Below are 17,900 nucleotides of genomic sequence, written 5' to 3' on the forward strand. Positions count from 1 at the left end.
ACTCCGCGTATGCCTGCGGGTTATCATCTGGTATACGTTATTTTGGGAAACAATGTTTGTCTGAAGTTGCTTAACTGAACGTTAATATATATATATAGTCATAATTGATAAAAAGGGGCTAGCCCTAACCTAATTTAGTTTTCATAGGAATTTAGTTATCGTTGGTTGTTCTGTATTTCTGGACCACATCGAATTTGAGACTTTGAGTGATAAAACAGCTTTTTGATGTCAAGAAAAAAAACGTAGCCCTAATTGAAAAAGAGATTTTTATAATTTAAGTTAATATTAAGAAAAACACGGTTAAAAACATTAATAAAAGTAAATTTAATATTCAGTTATCCCTTTTAAGTGTGTTATTTTATGATTTTAAAAAGAGTTTTATATTTCAAACATAATCTCACATATTATTCAAATAGTGATGCAAAACTATGTTTTAAAATCTTTCTTATTGGATGAAACTTTAAGCTCCACAGACGCACCATTTTCGCATTGCCACAGCAAGTGTTGGACATTTATTAGTAAATCGAAAACTACAAACCAGAAGTAGGATTGAGCGTAGAAAAAGTATGTAACATGTATCATGAACATTTTCTCAAGGAAACAAAGAAAAAGAAGACTAGTTGTTCTTCACAGTGACTGTCTTTATGAACTCCATTACTATTGTTACCAACTGACTTTGATGTTTGGTATAACAATGATCTGCTCCTTCCACAATCTCCAGCTTGTGGTTCGGTATGATCTTAGCAAACTCCCTGGCATCTTCCACAGGTATTATCTCATCCTCTGATCCATGAACCGTCAAGACTCTGCAATCTTTGTCAATCTTGAGGCAAGCTTCATGCATATCAGTGTTCAACCTCTCCAGTATGCTCTCCTCAGTAACACGGTACACGGATGTTCCTTTAAAACACCAGCACATTAATAGAGACATTAGAGTTTTTTTTATATCAGAGACAAATGTAACAATACCATCTTTAACATCGAAGAACCCTTGTTGCTTAAGTCTTTCCAAAAAGTGTTCCCCAAGTCGCTCTCCTATCCCTTTTTTGAGATCATAACGTCCGGAGAGATTGATTACATTACTGATATCGTGATACTTGGAGGCATAAAGGAGGACCACATCACCTCCTATCCATTTAAAAGTTGAGCAAAATAAGAAGATGAGTATCATTGTTGCTCGAGGAAGAAGATGGAAGGGTTCTACTTACCTTTACTGTGGCCTAGAATAAGAGGAACCACACGGTTAAAGTTAGAGAAATGTTGGATGACAGAACGTAGATCATCAGCTTCATGGTTGTAGTTACCAAAATAGAAACTGCCTTCACTCTCTCTGCAACAATGGAAGGCATCTCCAAGAAAATCAAATCAAAATCCAAATTCACCAATCAAGGATGAGGGGGGGGAAGAAAGAGAAACATATTAACCCATTTCCAGAGAAATCAAAACGGAAAGCGCTGATCCCTTCTTTCTCAATAGCAGCAGCCACACTCTTCATGACTGTGTCATTCTGCATAGTTTCAGAAGGCCAAGGACAAGTTTATTCATACAGACATATGCAATCATGAAGTGTCTAAGTTATAATGGTCAATGACTTCTTCAAGAACCAGTTATAAATAAAAACAGGAAGAGGAAACTGTGGTAAGGTTTTCAGTTCACTTACTATTAAATATGAAACGATGAGAGTCAGCTAAAACAATGAAACCCCCCTTGAAGTCTTCTTACTATCCACTTGTAAAAAAGTAAAAAAAAGGCTTTGAAGAGTTTTTGGCTTCAACATACATAATTTTGATCTAAGATCTCTCAGCTTAGAAAACAGAGAAAGCTTGCAGATTTACATTTGAGATTCAAATTTGGATAGAGGGTAAGTGACAAGACAGCTTAAATCATCTAATTTATACAAAACCTTGTTTGATCGAAATCCATGGCATAAGACCACAACTTCAGTTGATCCTGTTTCGTGAAGCAGGCCCACCAGTTTTTCGTTGTGGCTGTTCAGAATCTCGATCCTCTGTTGTTCTTCTGCACAAGCTGAAAAAAGAAACAGGAACTTATTAGTCAGAATCTTAAGGCAAATCGATCTGAGACGGCACCCATTGTTACATACCTGAAGTTCCCTGAGACGAATCCATTCTCTAATTGTTTGCCTTTCTTCCAGGTTATGGTTGGTAAACTGTGAGTGAATCTCAACGTTGACACCAAACTCACTCTTCCAAGTGTTGTAGAATATTTATGCAGCTAAAATTGTTTTTTTTTCTTAAGCACTAACTTTTTCCAATTATAAAATATTTTTTAAAGCTACATGTTTTTTCTTTGCTTTCAAAATCAAAATACATTGAACACTAATATCCTGACTTTAGAAAATTTACAAATAAATAACTAAATCTATATTAATATAAATGTTTGGTGAAAACTTTTTTGATAGACTACCAATAATAATATGCTTTTGGTACTTATATAAAAAAAAACTTGACAGGGATATAGACTGTATAGGGTGCGTCAACAGAAATTAATTAATACAAATTAAAAAAGTATCATACGATAATAATAAAATGTATTTATATATAGAGAAAAAGACAAAAATAGCACTAAATCAAGTTTTTGTTCCCAAACTAGCACTCAAGATCAAAAGTCACAAAAATAACACTTAATGTTTTATCAAAAGTCACAAACTTAGGGTTTATAGTTAAAGGGTGGGGTTTAGGGTTTAGAGTTTAGGGTTTAGGGTTTAAATTTTAGGGTTTAGGGTTTAGGGTTTAGGGTTTAGAGTTTAGGGTTTAGGGTTTAGAGTTGAGAAATGAGGTTTTGGGGATAAGATTTCAAATTTTGAACAATACAAAAATTAAAATTTTCAAAGGATAAACTTAAAAAGGTGCTATTTTGATCATTTTAGTTTTTGAGTGCTATTTTTGTGATATAAACTTAGAAAATTGCTATTTTGGAGATTTAACCTTATATATAGCTGAATATACAAAATGTGGCCGGTAACTAGATAAGGATGCAGATTTTGAATTTATTTGCAGATTTTGAATAATGTTGGGTTGGGTTTGCTTTGCCAAAATAGCCCTCTTTGACGTTCTACGTGCACCACTGTATGCAGATTTGTGCAGAGATAATGTTAGAGAGGTGTTGGGAAGACGTCATATGGAGCTTAATTTTTTAAAAAATTTACTTATAGTTGGTACCATATGTATTCTATATGTAAATGGCTTATATTTAAAAAAACTCTTGGAACGTGACGTAATGAAAAATATATGATCAAATACATTAGTCATGTTTTATATCTTTCACATTAGGCCACCGTATGACGCGTACACACGAAGTTGACTTAATTGCATTAATTAAGACAGTTAACAACATTAGATTAGAACTTTTACAAAGGCGATACATAACATCACAAACATAAATAGTGAACAGGGAACGACGATTTCAAACATTAAACAACTGGAACATTAGATATATGGCTTCAACGAATAGAGCATGATGGCAGTAGTTGCTATGCAACCTCCCCATGAAATTAAGAAAGACTGGCGCAACATTTTCTCACGGTTACTGTAAACAGAGTTCTGCGTGGTGCTTAGATCGATTTCTTCTTCAGCAGGGCGGTGAGCCGGTTCGGCGGTTGCTTGTACGGTCAATTGCTTCTGGAGTTCTGTGATTTTATTGTAAAGGGATTTCTTGTCCTCCCTCAGTCGATGAATCTGGTCTCTAGCCTCAAGAAGACTCAATTGAGACTTTAAAAAACACACGCATTACTACAACTCACAATGTAGTTACTCATATAAGGGAATTATATCAACCTAATATAATATATTTCTATAGTTATCTGATGCAAATTCCCTTCATAAATAACACATAAGGGGAGAAAATTTACAAAATAAATTCAAAAAGTAGAAAAACAGATGTATTCTTAAAACTAAAGGATTAAGAATTATAATTTAAGTTTGGGAATAGTAATTTAGAGATTAGGTTTGAGTTTAGGATTTATGATTCAGTATACAGAGTTACAGACTTAATATTTATTTTATTTTTCAAAATATTTTAAAACATTTCAAATATTTTAAATTGCTTATTTATGCTAAATATATTATTGGTAAATCGTAAGTTAATTATTTTCTCTTTAATAAATGATATTTTGATACTCTTGTTTTTTTTGTGATAAATCTATTTTATACTCTTTCGGTTCTAAAAGATATGTGTTTTAGAAAAAAAATTGTTTCAAAAAGATACATTTTCATATTTTCAGTATATTAATTAATGGTAAATTGTAAACTTAAAAATATATTTATTTTTGTTAAAATTTTATTGGTTAAAAATTATGGAGAATATTTACTTACGAGAATAATGCATTGGTAACTAAAATTTTATATGTTTTCTTAATAAGTATGAAAATACTAAAATATAGATTTTTGGAACAGCTAAAATACTATTTAAGATATAGATAATTGGTTCCCATAGCATTGGATGTGACCATAATTAGAGAATTATCCTTCATAAGTAGAAAATTATTTAGATTTCATTTTTACCCCTATAACCTAACATTTGCATGATGTCTATAAAATATCAGTCAATTGAAGAGAAAAGCCATTGAAACATGACTTTATCCAACGAATTAAACCAATCGATGAGACCCTTCTGTTTCTCCTGAAAATACGTGATATTAGACAAGTAAGCCAACTAAATGACTCGAATTTAATAGCAACTTTTGTTTTTTTTTGCTAAATAATATTTAAATTATCAACTAATTTAAAAATATTATATTTAATTCTTCGCTATTAAAACTGTTTGATGCATAATAGCAAAGCTTAATGTGTTATAATGATAGATAGGCAATAACCAGTTACCACATACAAATATGATCTATGTTCCAGTGAAAAGCAACATGAGAATTAACAGCTAATATATATGTTACTGTGTGAAACAAAATATTAGATCTATGTTAATATGTATGTTTATTATATGTGCTACATGATAAGTAACAACTAATATATATGTTAACAGGTACTATATTTTTTAAATGATACATCAACTATTATCAACCTACAATAACGATTATTGCATGCTAACTTTGTTATTTTACTAGTTAATTTAGTTTTAGTAACTAACTTATTTATTACAGGATAAATAATATATTAGATTAATAACTAATATTAAATTATAAATATTATTATTATGCTATTGATTTGTTTAACGCGCCACATGTAACACTTAACTTGCCAATTAAATGACTATCTTAACATCTCTATAGTATATAGTGTTAACATTTTGACCTTTATCACATTTCTATAAATATATGGTAACAAATGTGTCCTAACTATGATTCACTAGAAATACAAACATAAGAATTACTAACCTTCAAAATCAATGGAATCACTATCATGAAATTTATTGGTTTTATCTAGATTTGGTGTCAAATCATTTTTGAACTTTTCCGTAGATTCAGAAAATTGGCATCCAAAATTTTATGTATTAGGGATGGGCACTTTACCCGATATCCGAAGCCGCATTCGAACCCTATCATGTATTATCAAAAAAATGAAGAATCAATGAAGATGTTCAAAGAGAGGGAGAAAAAGAAGCAGCAAAAGAAACAAAGAAAAAAGAAACGAAGAGAATCGAAAGAAGAAAAAGAATAGGGATAAGAGGAAAGAAACGAAAATAAAAAAAAAATGAACGAAAGAGATGAAGAAAAAAATGTATCAGACAAAAAGAAAATGAATGGAAGTAAGAAGAAAGAGAATGTCAACGGAGATGAGAATTTGCAGAGGAAAGAGAGTGTCAAATGAAAGAAAGAATTGTAGAAAGAAAAAGAGCGTAAGAAAGGTTTTTCTACTCCTTGCATCGATAGAGTACCTATCTGGTTTCTTCCTCATAACGCGGGGTATAATCGTCCGCTCAAGCCAACGATGGGCATGACACAGGCCATTCGGCCATTAACGGTAGTCGATGTGTAATTCCCCAATTTGGGTCTTCACTATGTATATTTGGCTAATTATCTCTTTAAGATAATTGTTCTAAATTAAATTCCCTAACAAGACACTATCATCACAGCTGTCTCAGCGTGGTTTGCTGAGTGCTTGACTAAAGTTTTCGAGGTGGCACTTTAGGTGCTGAGTAGAATCTCCTAAGACCCGGTTGGGAATGAGTCAAACCACAAAGGAGTTAGTCCCAGTCAGAGAGATCCAGAAGGCTCAGCCAAACGTTGAGGTCATAGAACATTTCACAATTTGTGATTTTTTTATCTCTTTTAAACATATACTTATGCTTGCTATTTCCAGACAATGTACGAGCTTCATTGTTACTAACTCAATCAATGTTTCCCTTTTAATTGCAGAAAACGTAAAGTATTAAATGTGTATCATGAACATTTCTCAAAGGCAAAAAAAGAAAAAAAAAAAGAAAGACTAGTTCTTCACAATGACTGTCTTTATGAACTCCATAACAATAGAAACCAACTGACTTTGATGACCGGTATAACGATGATCAGCTCCTTCCACAATCTCCAGCTTATGGTTCGGTATAATCTTCGCAAACTCCTTAGCATCTTCAACAGTTATTACCTCGTCATCCGATCCATGAACCGTCAAGACCCTGCCATTACAATCAATCATGAGTTTAATGTCTATATACCAACTTCATCCAAATATGAGTTAGAGACAACTGGACGAAACTCACCTGCAATCTTTGTCAATCTTGAGGCAAGCTTCATGCATATCAGTGTTTAACCTCTCCATTAAGCTCTCCTCCGTAACACGGTACACGGATCTTCCTGTAAAACACAAAGCATATTGATAGAAACACTAGAGTCTTTTTATCAGAGACAAAGCAGAAAAATCAACAGAGCTATAATAACAATACCACTGTTAACATCAATGAATCCTTGTTCCTTAATTTTTTCCAAAAAGTCTTCCCCAAGGCGCTCTCTTATGCCTTTCTTCAGATCATAACGTCCCGAGAGATTGATTACATTACTGATATCATGATACTTGGAGGCATAGAGGAGGACCACATCACCTCCTATTCATTTTAAAAAGTTTTAACCATCAAAAGAGTAAGTTGAAAGTCTCGAGGCAGAAGACGAAACCTGTCTTAGTTAACCTTTACTGTGCCCAAGAATGATAGGAACCACACGGTTCAAGTCAGAGAAGTGTTGGATAAGAGAACGTAGATCATCAGCTTCATAGTTATAGTTACCATAATAGAAACTCCCTTCACTCTCTCTGCAAGAACGTACAGCCGCAGTCACAGCCCAAAAAAAAAATGAAATCAATAAACTTTATTATCAATGATAAAGCAAAGCAATCTAAACAAACCCATTTCCAGAGAAATCAAAACGGAAAGCACTGATCCCTTCTTTCTCTAAAGCAGCAGCCACATTCTTCATGATTTGGTTATCCTGCATATACATGTTCACAGGCCAAAGACAAGTTAGTTCAAACATAACTCCTACCAACATATGTAACCAGTACAAAGTTCTAACTAGCCAAATGGTCTATGGAATTAACATTTTTCAAGAAAGCAACAAACTTTGTTATCTAACTGGAATAAAGCAAACAGCTTTGAGGAGTCTTTGCCTTCAACATTCTGTTTAAATCACAAAGCTAACCTTGCTCGATCGAAATCCATGGCACAAGATAACAATTTCTTTTGACCCGGTTTCGTGAAGCAGACCCACGAGCTTCTCGTTGTGGCTATTCGGAATCTCGATTCTCTGTTGTTGTGCAAAAGCTGCGAATGAAAGAGAAAATAACAAAAGTCAGAATCTTGTGACAAAAATGGAATCGACTTTTCCTACGTACCTGAAATGTTCGCAGACGAATCCATTCTCAAACTGTTGCAGGAGATTTGATTGTTCTTGATGCAAAGGCGAGCATTGGTGAAAGATAATCTTCTGGGAAGAGGGGAGATTTTGTAATTTAGAGAATTGTGAGGTGCAAAATGGAAGTTATGCAGCAAAAGAGTGCTCATTGTTTCAACAACGGTCGAACTAGTTGATAGTGTGAACATGTTCTGTTTTTATGTTTTTATAGGTTGTTTTAGCCAATCATATTTTTTTTTGGGTTATCTTAGCTAATTTTCTCTTCTTCTTTTTTTTTCAGTTATCAGGACTCTATTGAAGCTTCAACCTTTCTTGTATCTATTTCTATGGTTGCTCTACCTGATGAGTAAACTACTGGACTACAAAGTGATGTCACGACTTAGGACTACTTTTCTGTCATCTTTCCTCAAGCTAATGGTTCTCACCTGACTGTACAATGGAACTGTTGTTATAGTATTGTCTTTTGATGCGAGCCATATACAAGCAGAGGCTAAAGTGTTTTTCTTATCGGTTTCCTCTACAAAGTTTGCATCCAGTAAAAAGCTTGTCACATTTATGGTGGCTGAATATCAAAATTAATGCTATGTCTTCAGGAAAATGATGACTGCTTTGTGATGGTAATATTTGTGTGTTTGAAGCAATTGTCCATATTACAGACATATCACGGGACAAATAAGTCAGCCACCACATCCACATGATGTCTATATAAAAGTCACAAAACAAATTATTGTTTTGTCCTTTTAGACGGTAGACTTATTGAGTTAGATATCAAGGGTCCACACGGTAAGAATCCACGCCATTTTTTGGAGCTACCACTATGTGCGGTTGTGAGCCAATTTGTTCTCTCTATTTTTCTTTAAGCTACAGTGTAACACACAAGGTACATGCATCTTGCATTTGCTTCGTCCTTTATATTCACTTTCCTGCAAAATACTAGAAACACCAACATACTTCAACAAAAAAAGAAGAAAAAAACAATTGGAGAATGATGAGGATATTTATTTTACTTTCTTTCAATGCTTTCATATTACGTGAAGCACATGAGTTTACCGATGAAACTGATATGCAAGCACTGTTGGAGTTCAAGTCTCAAGTTTCTCAAGACAAAAGAGTTCTCTTGTCCTCATGGAATCATTCAGTCCCTCTTTGCAACTGGAACAAAGTTACATGTGGCCACAAACACAAAAGAGTTGCTGGTCTTGACCTTGGAGGATTGCAATTAGGCGGAGTGATATCACCATCTATTGGTAACCTCTCCTTTCTCATGTCACTTGATCTTTCTAGTAACTCTTTTGGTGGAACCATCCCTCAAGAAGTGGGATACTTGTTTAGACTTGAGTACTTGAATATGAGCTTTAATATTCTTAAAGGAGAGATTCCAGTCAATCTGTTCAATTGCTCTAGATTGTTTGACCTTGAGTTAGATTCAAATCAGCTTGAAGGAGGTGTTCCTTCAGAACTAGGGTCATTAACAAACCTTCTTTATTTATATCTTGGTCGAAACTACTTGAAGGGAAAGCTCCCTGCATCTCTAGGAAACTTGACATCACTCATGCAACTTAGCTTTACCGGTAACAAATTAGAAGGAGGAATCCCGAGTGAGGTAGCTAGACTGAATCAAATGGTTTTTCTTTCGTTATCAATGAACAACTTCTCAGGAATTTTTCCTCCCTCCATTTACAATTTGTCCTCACTTGAGATGTTAAACATCTTCAGTACCGGTTTTTCGGGTAGACCCAACCCTGATATTGGCATTTTGCTACCAAATCTTCAAGAGCTATATATGGGAAATAACCATTTCCTAGGAGCCATTCCAACAACGCTTTCCAATATCTCTACTCTTGAAATATTGGCAATGGAGTTCAACAATCTAACAGGAGGTATTCCTTTGAGCTTCGGAAAATTACAAAATTTGGAAGTCTTATTATTTCATGGAAACTCTCTGGGAAATCACTCCTTTGGAGACCTTGACTTTATTGATGCCTTGTCCAATTGCACCCAGTTACTTATCTTAAGTGTGGGTTTCAATAGGCTTGGGGGTGAATTGCCTACCTCCGTTGCAAATTTGTCCACAAGCCTCAATGAGTTGAAGCTTCAAATGAATCACATTTCTGGTAGCATTCCTCATGACATTGGGAATCTCATAAACCTAAGTAAACTTGAGTTGTATGGTAATATGTTGAGAGGAACACTCCCAAACTCCCTTGGGATGATTTTGGAATTGGGTTATTTAAGTCTAGATTCAAATAGGCTGTCAGGAGTCATACCATCCTCTATAGGAAACATGACTAAGTTAGAAACACTTTATCTGAACAACAATAGTTTTGAAGGACCAATTCCTCCGAGTCTTGGAAATTGTAGGCGCCTGCTATATTTATATATTGGATGTAATAGGTTGAATGGAACTATACCTCGGGAAATCATGCAAATCTCATCCATTGTTCACATATTCATAGAAGATACTCCTTTGACCGGTTCTTTACCAAACAATGTTGGAAGATTACAAAGTCTTGTTATACTATCACTTGCAAATACTAGCTTATCAGGACAACTCCCACAAACCTTGGGAAAATGCCTCTCGATGGAAGAACTTTATCTGCAAGAAAATTATTTTGTTGGAACCATTCCAGATATCAGAGGATTAGTGGGTGTTAGAAGAGTTGATTTGTCAAAAAATAATCTCACTGGGAGTATACCTGAGTATTTTTCAAAGTTTTTCAAGCTGGAGTATCTCAATCTATCCATTAACAATTTCGAAGGAAGGGTGCCAACAGAAGGAAACTTTCAAAACTCTACTATAGTTTTGGTATATGGAAACAAAAATCTATGTGGAGACATCAAGGAACTGAAACTAGATCCGTGCATTGTGCATGCACCATCAATGATGAAGAAGCATTCCTCTCTTTCGAAAAAAATTGTGATCGGGGTTTGCCTAGGCATAAGTTTTATTTTCTTAGTGTTCATAGTTTTACTTTCATTATGTTGGTTCATGAAAAGAAAGAAGAAGAAGCAGCAGCAGACCAATAATACAACTTTTTCTACTTTGGAGGTCTTCCATGAGAAGATAAGTTATGGAGATCTTCGAAATGCGACAAATGGCTTCTCTTCGAGCAACTGTATTGGATCAGGCAGTTTTGGTACTGTGTTTAAAGCACTGCTCCCAGCAGAGAACGATGTAGTTGCGGTGAAAGTTCTAAATCTGAAGAGACGTGGAGCAATGAAGAGCTTTCTGGCAGAATGTGAATCTTTGAAGGACATAAGACACCGTAATCTTGTGAAACTATTGACGGCTTGTTCGAGTATTGATTACCAAGGTAACGAATTCAGAGCTCTCATTTATGAATTCATGCCTAATGGAAGCCTCGATATGTGGCTGCACCCGGAGGAAGTGGAAGAGATTCACAGGCCCTCAAGAACCTTGACACTTCTTGAAAGACTTGACATTGCCGTAGATGTGGCTTCTGTTTTGGAATATCTACATGTTCATTGTCATGAACCTATAGCTCATTGCGATCTCAAACCAAGCAACATCCTTCTAAACGATGATCTAACCGCCCATCTTAGCGACTTTGGTCTCGCCCGTCTTCTCCTCAAGTTCGACCAGGAGTCATTTCTCAACTATCTCAGCTCGGCTGGTGTGAGAGGAACCATCGGGTATGCCGCACCAGGTAAAACTGTCACACATGTTTCTATGAATGAGATCAGTATGTTCTTTGTTCATTACAATCTTGTTCTTGTTGTTTATGTGAACTATGGTCCAGAATATGGATTAGGCGGACAGCCATCAGTACATGGTGATGTGTATAGCTTTGGAGTTCTCCTTTTAGAAATGTTCACTGGGAAAAGACCAACCAATGAGTTGTTTGGAGGAAATGTTACCCTACACAGTTACACCAAGTCTGCATTGCCTGAGCAAGTACTGGACATTGCAGACAAATTGATTCTTCACAGCGGTCTTAGAGTCGGTTTCCCTCATGCTGAGTGCTTGGCATCGGTTTTGGAGGTGGGACTTAGGTGCTGCGAAGAATCTCCTGCAAACCGGTTGGCAATAACTCAAGTTGTCAAAGATTTAAACTCGATCAAGGAGAGATTTTTCTGAGCCAGAAGTTGAAATGATTATTGTTTCCTCTTCAAAATTTGCAACTATATCTGAGGTCTATGTAATATCTTCTTTCATAATTTGTGGTTACTCTATTAAACATACTTATGCTTGCAGAATATATTGTTTTTGAATACTATGTCTTTTGCAGACAATAGATTAACCTTGTATTAGCAGTTCTTTATCATTGCTAATTTTCAATGTCCCCTTTTAATTTCGACTTTTATTTGCATTATCTCAGTTTTTGGTAATCCAAAATACTGATTTTCTATGCTAATGGTTTTTTCCCCTTAGTGATCAATATGGGGTTTTCACTCCGGATGATCAAGATAAGTTTTAAAGGGACTGCAAATAGGGAACAATCTAGAGTCCTAATAATCTAGTGAAATCTGCAAAGCTTCGAAACGGAGGTCGCAGGTTCTGCTCTTTTTTTTTCTAGCTAAGTTAGACAAAGCAGCTTGATCTGACCTGAAAGCTTAACTTTTTTTGTAACTTTTAATCAATCAGTTATGCTAATAGTGGCAAAGCAGGTTACAAGAGTTGTCTGGATGATAAATATATGTACGGAGCAGTTTGTGTCTGAGTTCTTTTCATCAAGTGATTTTGTTGTGTGCTTCTGAACATTGTCACTTTAGCAAGCTTCTTATAACTAATTCATCCCTTTAAACTGCCATTCTCTGTTGTTTGTTATGATACCATCAAGAGAAAGATACAGCGAACAATGACTGATTATTACAAGAAGCTAGGTGAGTTAATGCTGGAAAAGAGACATTCTTATGTTGTCTCTGTATTAGCTGCAGGGGCGAAGCTACGTTACGGAGTGTGGTGGCACGTGCACCCATAGTTGTTTTGATATTAAACATTTTACATGTAAAAACAGTAAATTTTCAGTGGCTCAGTTAAGAAGACTTCTAGATGTGCCCCTGATTAGCTGCAAAATCATTAACAAATCTGAGCTCTTTGTGATATATCCTTGCATGTATTCTCACACTAGCTATAATTACAAGTCAAATTCTTCAAAAGAAATTTTTTTTTTTTTTTTTTACCAGGATGGTTTCGGGCCTTCGGCCTTAATCCCCTCCTAGGCCCGGGGCCGGCCGGCGCTGATACCGTGAACATGGCGTAAAGCACCCCTCCCCATGGGAATCGAACTAGGGGTGCAATGGAACCTACTCCAAGCACTAAACCACTAGCCCAACGCACCTTGAGTAAAGAAAAACTTTATTTTGAACTTTAAAACTTTTATGTTCTCAAAAGAAAACTTTAAGACTTTTATATTTAACATGGTAGCTCCTATTATTACCAAAATTAATTAAAAGCATATATTTTATACAATGACTATAAAATATACAACTAAATATTATTAAAAAAAATTAATAAATAAAGTATTATATTATAGTAAAACATTGTATATAAATGAAAAAATAAAAACTACATCATTAAATTTAAATAGATTACTTAATTATTTATTAGAATTATTTTCTATAATGATTTCATATATGATCAATTAATACATTTTCAAGTTTAACCCGCACTCCCGTGCTAGTGTCTTTTCATTTTTCGATAATCAAATATAAGAATGTCCGTGCTTTTCATTTCTATATGGTGTTGTATATCGTTGTTGGATTTTCAAGCCAGATTTTATCATAATGTAACTCATTTGTCATTTGATAAATTTTATGGTTATCGATGCTAATATTTAATTCATTTTTAAATTTTCTTTGATTTTATAATAAACATTTTAAATATATTGTTTACATTTGTAATATATTATAACATTTTTGTTCAGATGTTTTGTTCATGAGATCTGCTATTATGCATATTGTCATGGTATTGCAATTTTTCTTTTCAATAGCGACATGATTTTTTCTATGACATCAAGGAACAAACAAATCGTATAGATGGAGAACCTCCGAAAAAAAGAATACTCTTTAAAATGCACTAAAAGAAATCTGTAGCCACTCAATCGCACCTTAGTAAGGGCAACATTATTGGTTGGACAAAATTTTGTCCTTATAATAAATTAGTATTATTTTTTAGTTAGGGACAAATGCATAAGGATTTTTTTAATTTTGTTGATTATTGGTAGGACAAAAAAAATCCTTAGCATATTTTCACACATTTATTTTAATGTGTGATTAGATATAAAAGATACATTTTAAATAAAACATAAAAAAGAAGTTTAGCATTAAATTGAAAGCAAAATAGAATTACAACAAAAAAAAATTTAAATGGAAACAAACATTTTATTAAATTCCTAAAAACTTATAAATTACATGTTATCTGGACGATGTCCAAATTTTAGCCATATATTTTCAATCAAATCATATTTTAAATTATGATGGGTTTGTATATTGCGAACGCTCGTCGACGATCCATTGTATTGCCGACCGGCGAAGGCATATTGACGGAAAATCTTTCCATATCACTTTCTTGAAATCCAGGAACCACATATTGTGTCCTTGATGCCCGTTCATCCTCCACAATCATATTATGGAGAATGATACATGCTCTCATAATATTTTCTATCTTGTGTTTATCCCATAAATTAGATGGATTTCTGACGACGGCAAATCTAGCTTGCAGGACTCCAAAGGCACGTTCAACATCTTTCCGTACAGCTTCTTGCTTCTTGAATGTTTCTCAGTTTGTGGTAGACGGATAGATTGAATAAAAGTCGCCCAGTCAGGATAAATCCCATCAGTGAGATAATAGGCCAAATGGTACGTATGACCATTAACATAGAAGTTAACTTCTGGTGCTATTCCGTTAATACTGTCATCAAAAACTGGAGATCGATCAAGAATATTAAGATCGTTCATCGTACCTGGTGCTCCAAAAAAAGCATGCCATATCCAGAGGTCGTAATCAGCCACCGCCTCCAACACAATTGTTGGTTTTTCGGTTCCTCGTGAATACATTCCTTTCCAAGTGGATGGACAATTCTTCCACTCCCAATGCATACAGTCGATGCTTCCAACCATTCCTGGAAATCCACGTTGTTCTCCTATATATAGTAGTCTTTGCAGATCCTCTGGTGTAGGACGTCTAAGGTATTCATCGCCAAACAAGTGGATGATTCCGTTGGTAAAATGGTGCAAACATTTTCTTGCCGTGGTTTCACCTAGTCGGACATATTCGTCAACGGTATCAGCACCACCACCATACGCCAACTGACGAATTGCTGTGGTACATTTTTGGAGCGCGGTTAGGCTAGACCGACCGGTTGCATCTTGTGATGGTTTAAAATAATCCACTTCTTGCTCGAGACGATGAACAATACGCAAGAACAATGTCTTGTTCATTCGAAACCGTCTCCGGAAAACATTGTGTGGGAATGTTGGAGTATCGCTAAAATAATCATTCCAAAGCTGGTCTTGGCCTTCTTCCCGCTCTCTCTCAATAAAGATACGTCTTTTTCGCTCTCTCGGTACGGGAATAATATTTGGGATTTGTAAGAAATCTTCAAAAATATTTTCAAATGGATCATCATCATCGTCATTTTGGTTATAATGATAATGTGAAGATGAAGCCATTTCGAATGAAAAAAAAGGCAATGTTTTTAATATGAGAAGGAAGTAGATGAGTTGTAATTTTAACGAGAATATGTTGGTCACATTTATAGGCTCATGAAGTTAGAGGAGTTGTGATTTTAAACATGTGAACCTTTCAACAACTTTTTAGGTACACAACATGTGAACCTTTCAACTACTTTTTAGATACACTTCTTCTGAATTTTAAACATGCATATTGTTTACAAAGAAAGTCATTACAAACATGCATATTGGCGACATTGTCTCTCAAAGAAAGTCATTACAAACACATAACCATAATCAAAGCCATTAGAGAAATACAAGGATGAGACCTATGAAAATTAAGACCAAAATCATACCCGCAACTAAGTAATCAAAGGTAGACTTAGATTTATTATTGGACAACTCACACGCCATGTTCTCTAACCTAACAAGCTTCTGCTCAGTATCATGGTGACTGCAGAAGGTCAGAGAATCTACCTTCTCGGCTAACTGAAGTATGTGTCTGTCCCTGGCGCGCATCTCCTCCATTACAGCCTCGTCCCACCATTTCCACACATGACACTCTCCATCATTTGCATTTGTACATGTGTAGTATCTGCGACCTGGTTCGATGCGAGACGTAGCTATCTTCGGTTCACTCCCACAGTAGCATATCTGTGGAAATCCGAATTCAACCTCCGGCTGCGGAGGATACACAAACGCCTGAGCTTGGTCTTGCTGAATGAGAGCTTGGTTTCGCTGAATGAGAGTTTGGTCTAACTGCGCTTGGTCTTGCTGAATGAGAGACTCTACTTCGTTGTAGTCACTGTCCGACTCAGCCCCACCAAATGTCTCATCCTGTGAAGGTTGTGAATAGCTGTGAAGACCCATGTGTAATCCGAAAACTGCAAAAAAATACAAGATAAGAATTAGACATGTACACTCATACGATCAAGTAAACATGTTAACAAGCAAGTAAACATACATACAATGCTAGATTAATTGATAAAGGGTTTAGTACAAGCAAGTAAACATAGAAACCATACACATTTAAAGCATAATAACCAACCTAGATTTAATAACCAAACAGACAAAACAAATTGACAGAAAACACACAAAGGTTGTAGCAGATATTTCTCTAAATATACTCGGCGAGGAGCTTGTTTTTGGCTGCTTCCTCAGCCTCACTGAGTGGTTGCGTTCTGGCCAGGAGTGTGTCTAATATGGCAAGCTTCTGGAGCTTTTCTTTCCTATCCAAATCCACCTTCCTCAGTTCAAGTACCGTTGTATAGTAATCAACAGACTTCCCACTCCCATTACGTTTAGCTTTTGCAGCCTTTACACCTTCAGGACGTATCTTTTCTTCACCAACACCTGTGGTTTCAGTTTGGGAATCTGATTCAACGGTTTTCCTCTTAGAACTATCAGAAGCTTTAGTGCTGTTGAGGTTGAGCCATTTCTGCTCATACCTCAACACACACCACGCATGCTCCAGTGTGAATTTGGACCCCTGATCCGCGAAGAAAATGTCATGCGCCACCTTGAGTACATCGTTCTCATGTTCACCACTGGATATCTGTCTCTCTGCAGTCGCATATGCACCACAAAACTTTGATGTGTCATTACTGATTTTGTGCCACCTCTGTTTATAGTGGAGATGCTGGCTACTTTCAACACAATCTCCACCACAAAGAGCTGCGAAGAACAAATCTCCTACACGTTTCCAGAAAGTGCCTGATTTTTTGTTATTGCCGACTATAGCGTCCTTAGAGGTATTTAACCAAGCGCTTATCAGCATCTCGTCCTCGACCGGGGTCCATTTATGTCTCCTCCCACGCTCCACGGGTGGATCTGTGGGTGGAGTTGGAGCAACAGACTGTTGAGAACTGAATTGAGGGATCTGTGAAGATCCAGAAGGAAAACTCTCATAAGGAGAGTTCCCATCATTAACACTTTCGTGCTGACTGTAAAGAAGGCCCGTATAACCAACAGACTGGCTATACGGATTCCTTGGATCCATATAGAAGAAGGAATGTGAGAGAATAAAGAAGATAGAAGAAGGAATGTGACAGAATAAAGAAGATAGAAGAAGGAATGTGACAGAGTTATACCAGAGAAAAAAGAGAACGAAGATGATGGAGATAAACTCGTGAAAGAAGGGTTAAATAGTTGAAAATGATAATTAAAACTCCCATAATCACCTAACTACAAAAGTACATCTCAGTTATTGTATATTACACAACCACAATACCTATCTACAAGTGCATTAACTACTTTCCAAACTAGCCTTGCAAACAAACTAGACACTTTGGTCACAATCAAAACAGACTCGACACTATGGTCACAATCAAAACAGACTCGACACTACCAAAAAAGTGTGGCCTTGCAAACAAACTAGACGCCTTTAACTATTGTACAAACTACATTACTTGGTAGCTGAAGAGAAATAAGTTTACCTTCAAGTGTGGAG

The 17,900-nt window shown here is 35.6% G+C and overlaps 4 protein-coding genes across 4 annotated transcripts; 1 reads left to right on the plus strand and 3 right to left on the minus strand.

Annotated features, from left to right (window-relative positions):
* Nucleotides 1-429: 429 nt before the first annotated feature.
* On the minus strand, nucleotides 430-2,261 carry LOC106395664. The gene is made up of 6 exons (XM_013836059.3): nucleotides 2,105-2,261; nucleotides 1,904-2,028; nucleotides 1,425-1,507; nucleotides 1,209-1,330; nucleotides 970-1,128; nucleotides 430-900 (listed from the first exon to the last, which is right to left on the minus strand). Exons 1-6 carry the CDS (start codon nucleotides 2,127-2,129, stop codon nucleotides 617-619), a joined length of 798 nt encoding a protein of 265 aa, XP_013691513.2. The 5' UTR covers nucleotides 2,130-2,261; the 3' UTR covers nucleotides 430-616.
* A 4,031-nt stretch (nucleotides 2,262-6,292) lies between these two features.
* Nucleotides 6,293-8,432, minus strand: LOC106395642. Its single transcript, XM_013836041.3, has 7 exons — nucleotides 7,797-8,432; nucleotides 7,604-7,725; nucleotides 7,311-7,393; nucleotides 7,096-7,217; nucleotides 6,856-7,014; nucleotides 6,673-6,766; nucleotides 6,293-6,588 (listed from the first exon to the last, which is right to left on the minus strand). Exons 1-7 carry the CDS (start codon nucleotides 8,002-8,004, stop codon nucleotides 6,402-6,404), a joined length of 975 nt encoding a protein of 324 aa, XP_013691495.1. The 5' UTR covers nucleotides 8,005-8,432; the 3' UTR covers nucleotides 6,293-6,401.
* Nucleotides 8,433-8,706: 274 nt separating this feature from the next.
* Nucleotides 8,707-12,129, plus strand: LOC106395617 (probable LRR receptor-like serine/threonine-protein kinase At3g47570). The gene is made up of 2 exons (XM_013836024.3): nucleotides 8,707-11,484; nucleotides 11,578-12,129. Exons 1-2 carry the CDS (start codon nucleotides 8,802-8,804, stop codon nucleotides 11,913-11,915), a joined length of 3,021 nt encoding a protein of 1,006 aa, XP_013691478.1. The 5' UTR covers nucleotides 8,707-8,801; the 3' UTR covers nucleotides 11,916-12,129.
* Nucleotides 12,130-16,568: 4,439 nt separating this feature from the next.
* On the minus strand, nucleotides 16,569-17,450 carry LOC106363047 (glutathione S-transferase T3). Its single transcript, XM_013802858.2, has one exon. The coding sequence runs from the start codon at nucleotides 17,448-17,450 to the stop codon at nucleotides 16,569-16,571; it is 882 nt and encodes a 293-aa protein (XP_013658312.2).
* Nucleotides 17,451-17,900: the final 450 nt, after the last annotated feature.

The sequence above is a fragment of the Brassica napus genome, chromosome C3 (genome assembly GCF_020379485.1).
Source record: "Brassica napus cultivar Da-Ae chromosome C3, Da-Ae, whole genome shotgun sequence".
In the NCBI taxonomy this organism is placed as follows: Eukaryota; Viridiplantae; Streptophyta; class Magnoliopsida; order Brassicales; family Brassicaceae; genus Brassica; species Brassica napus.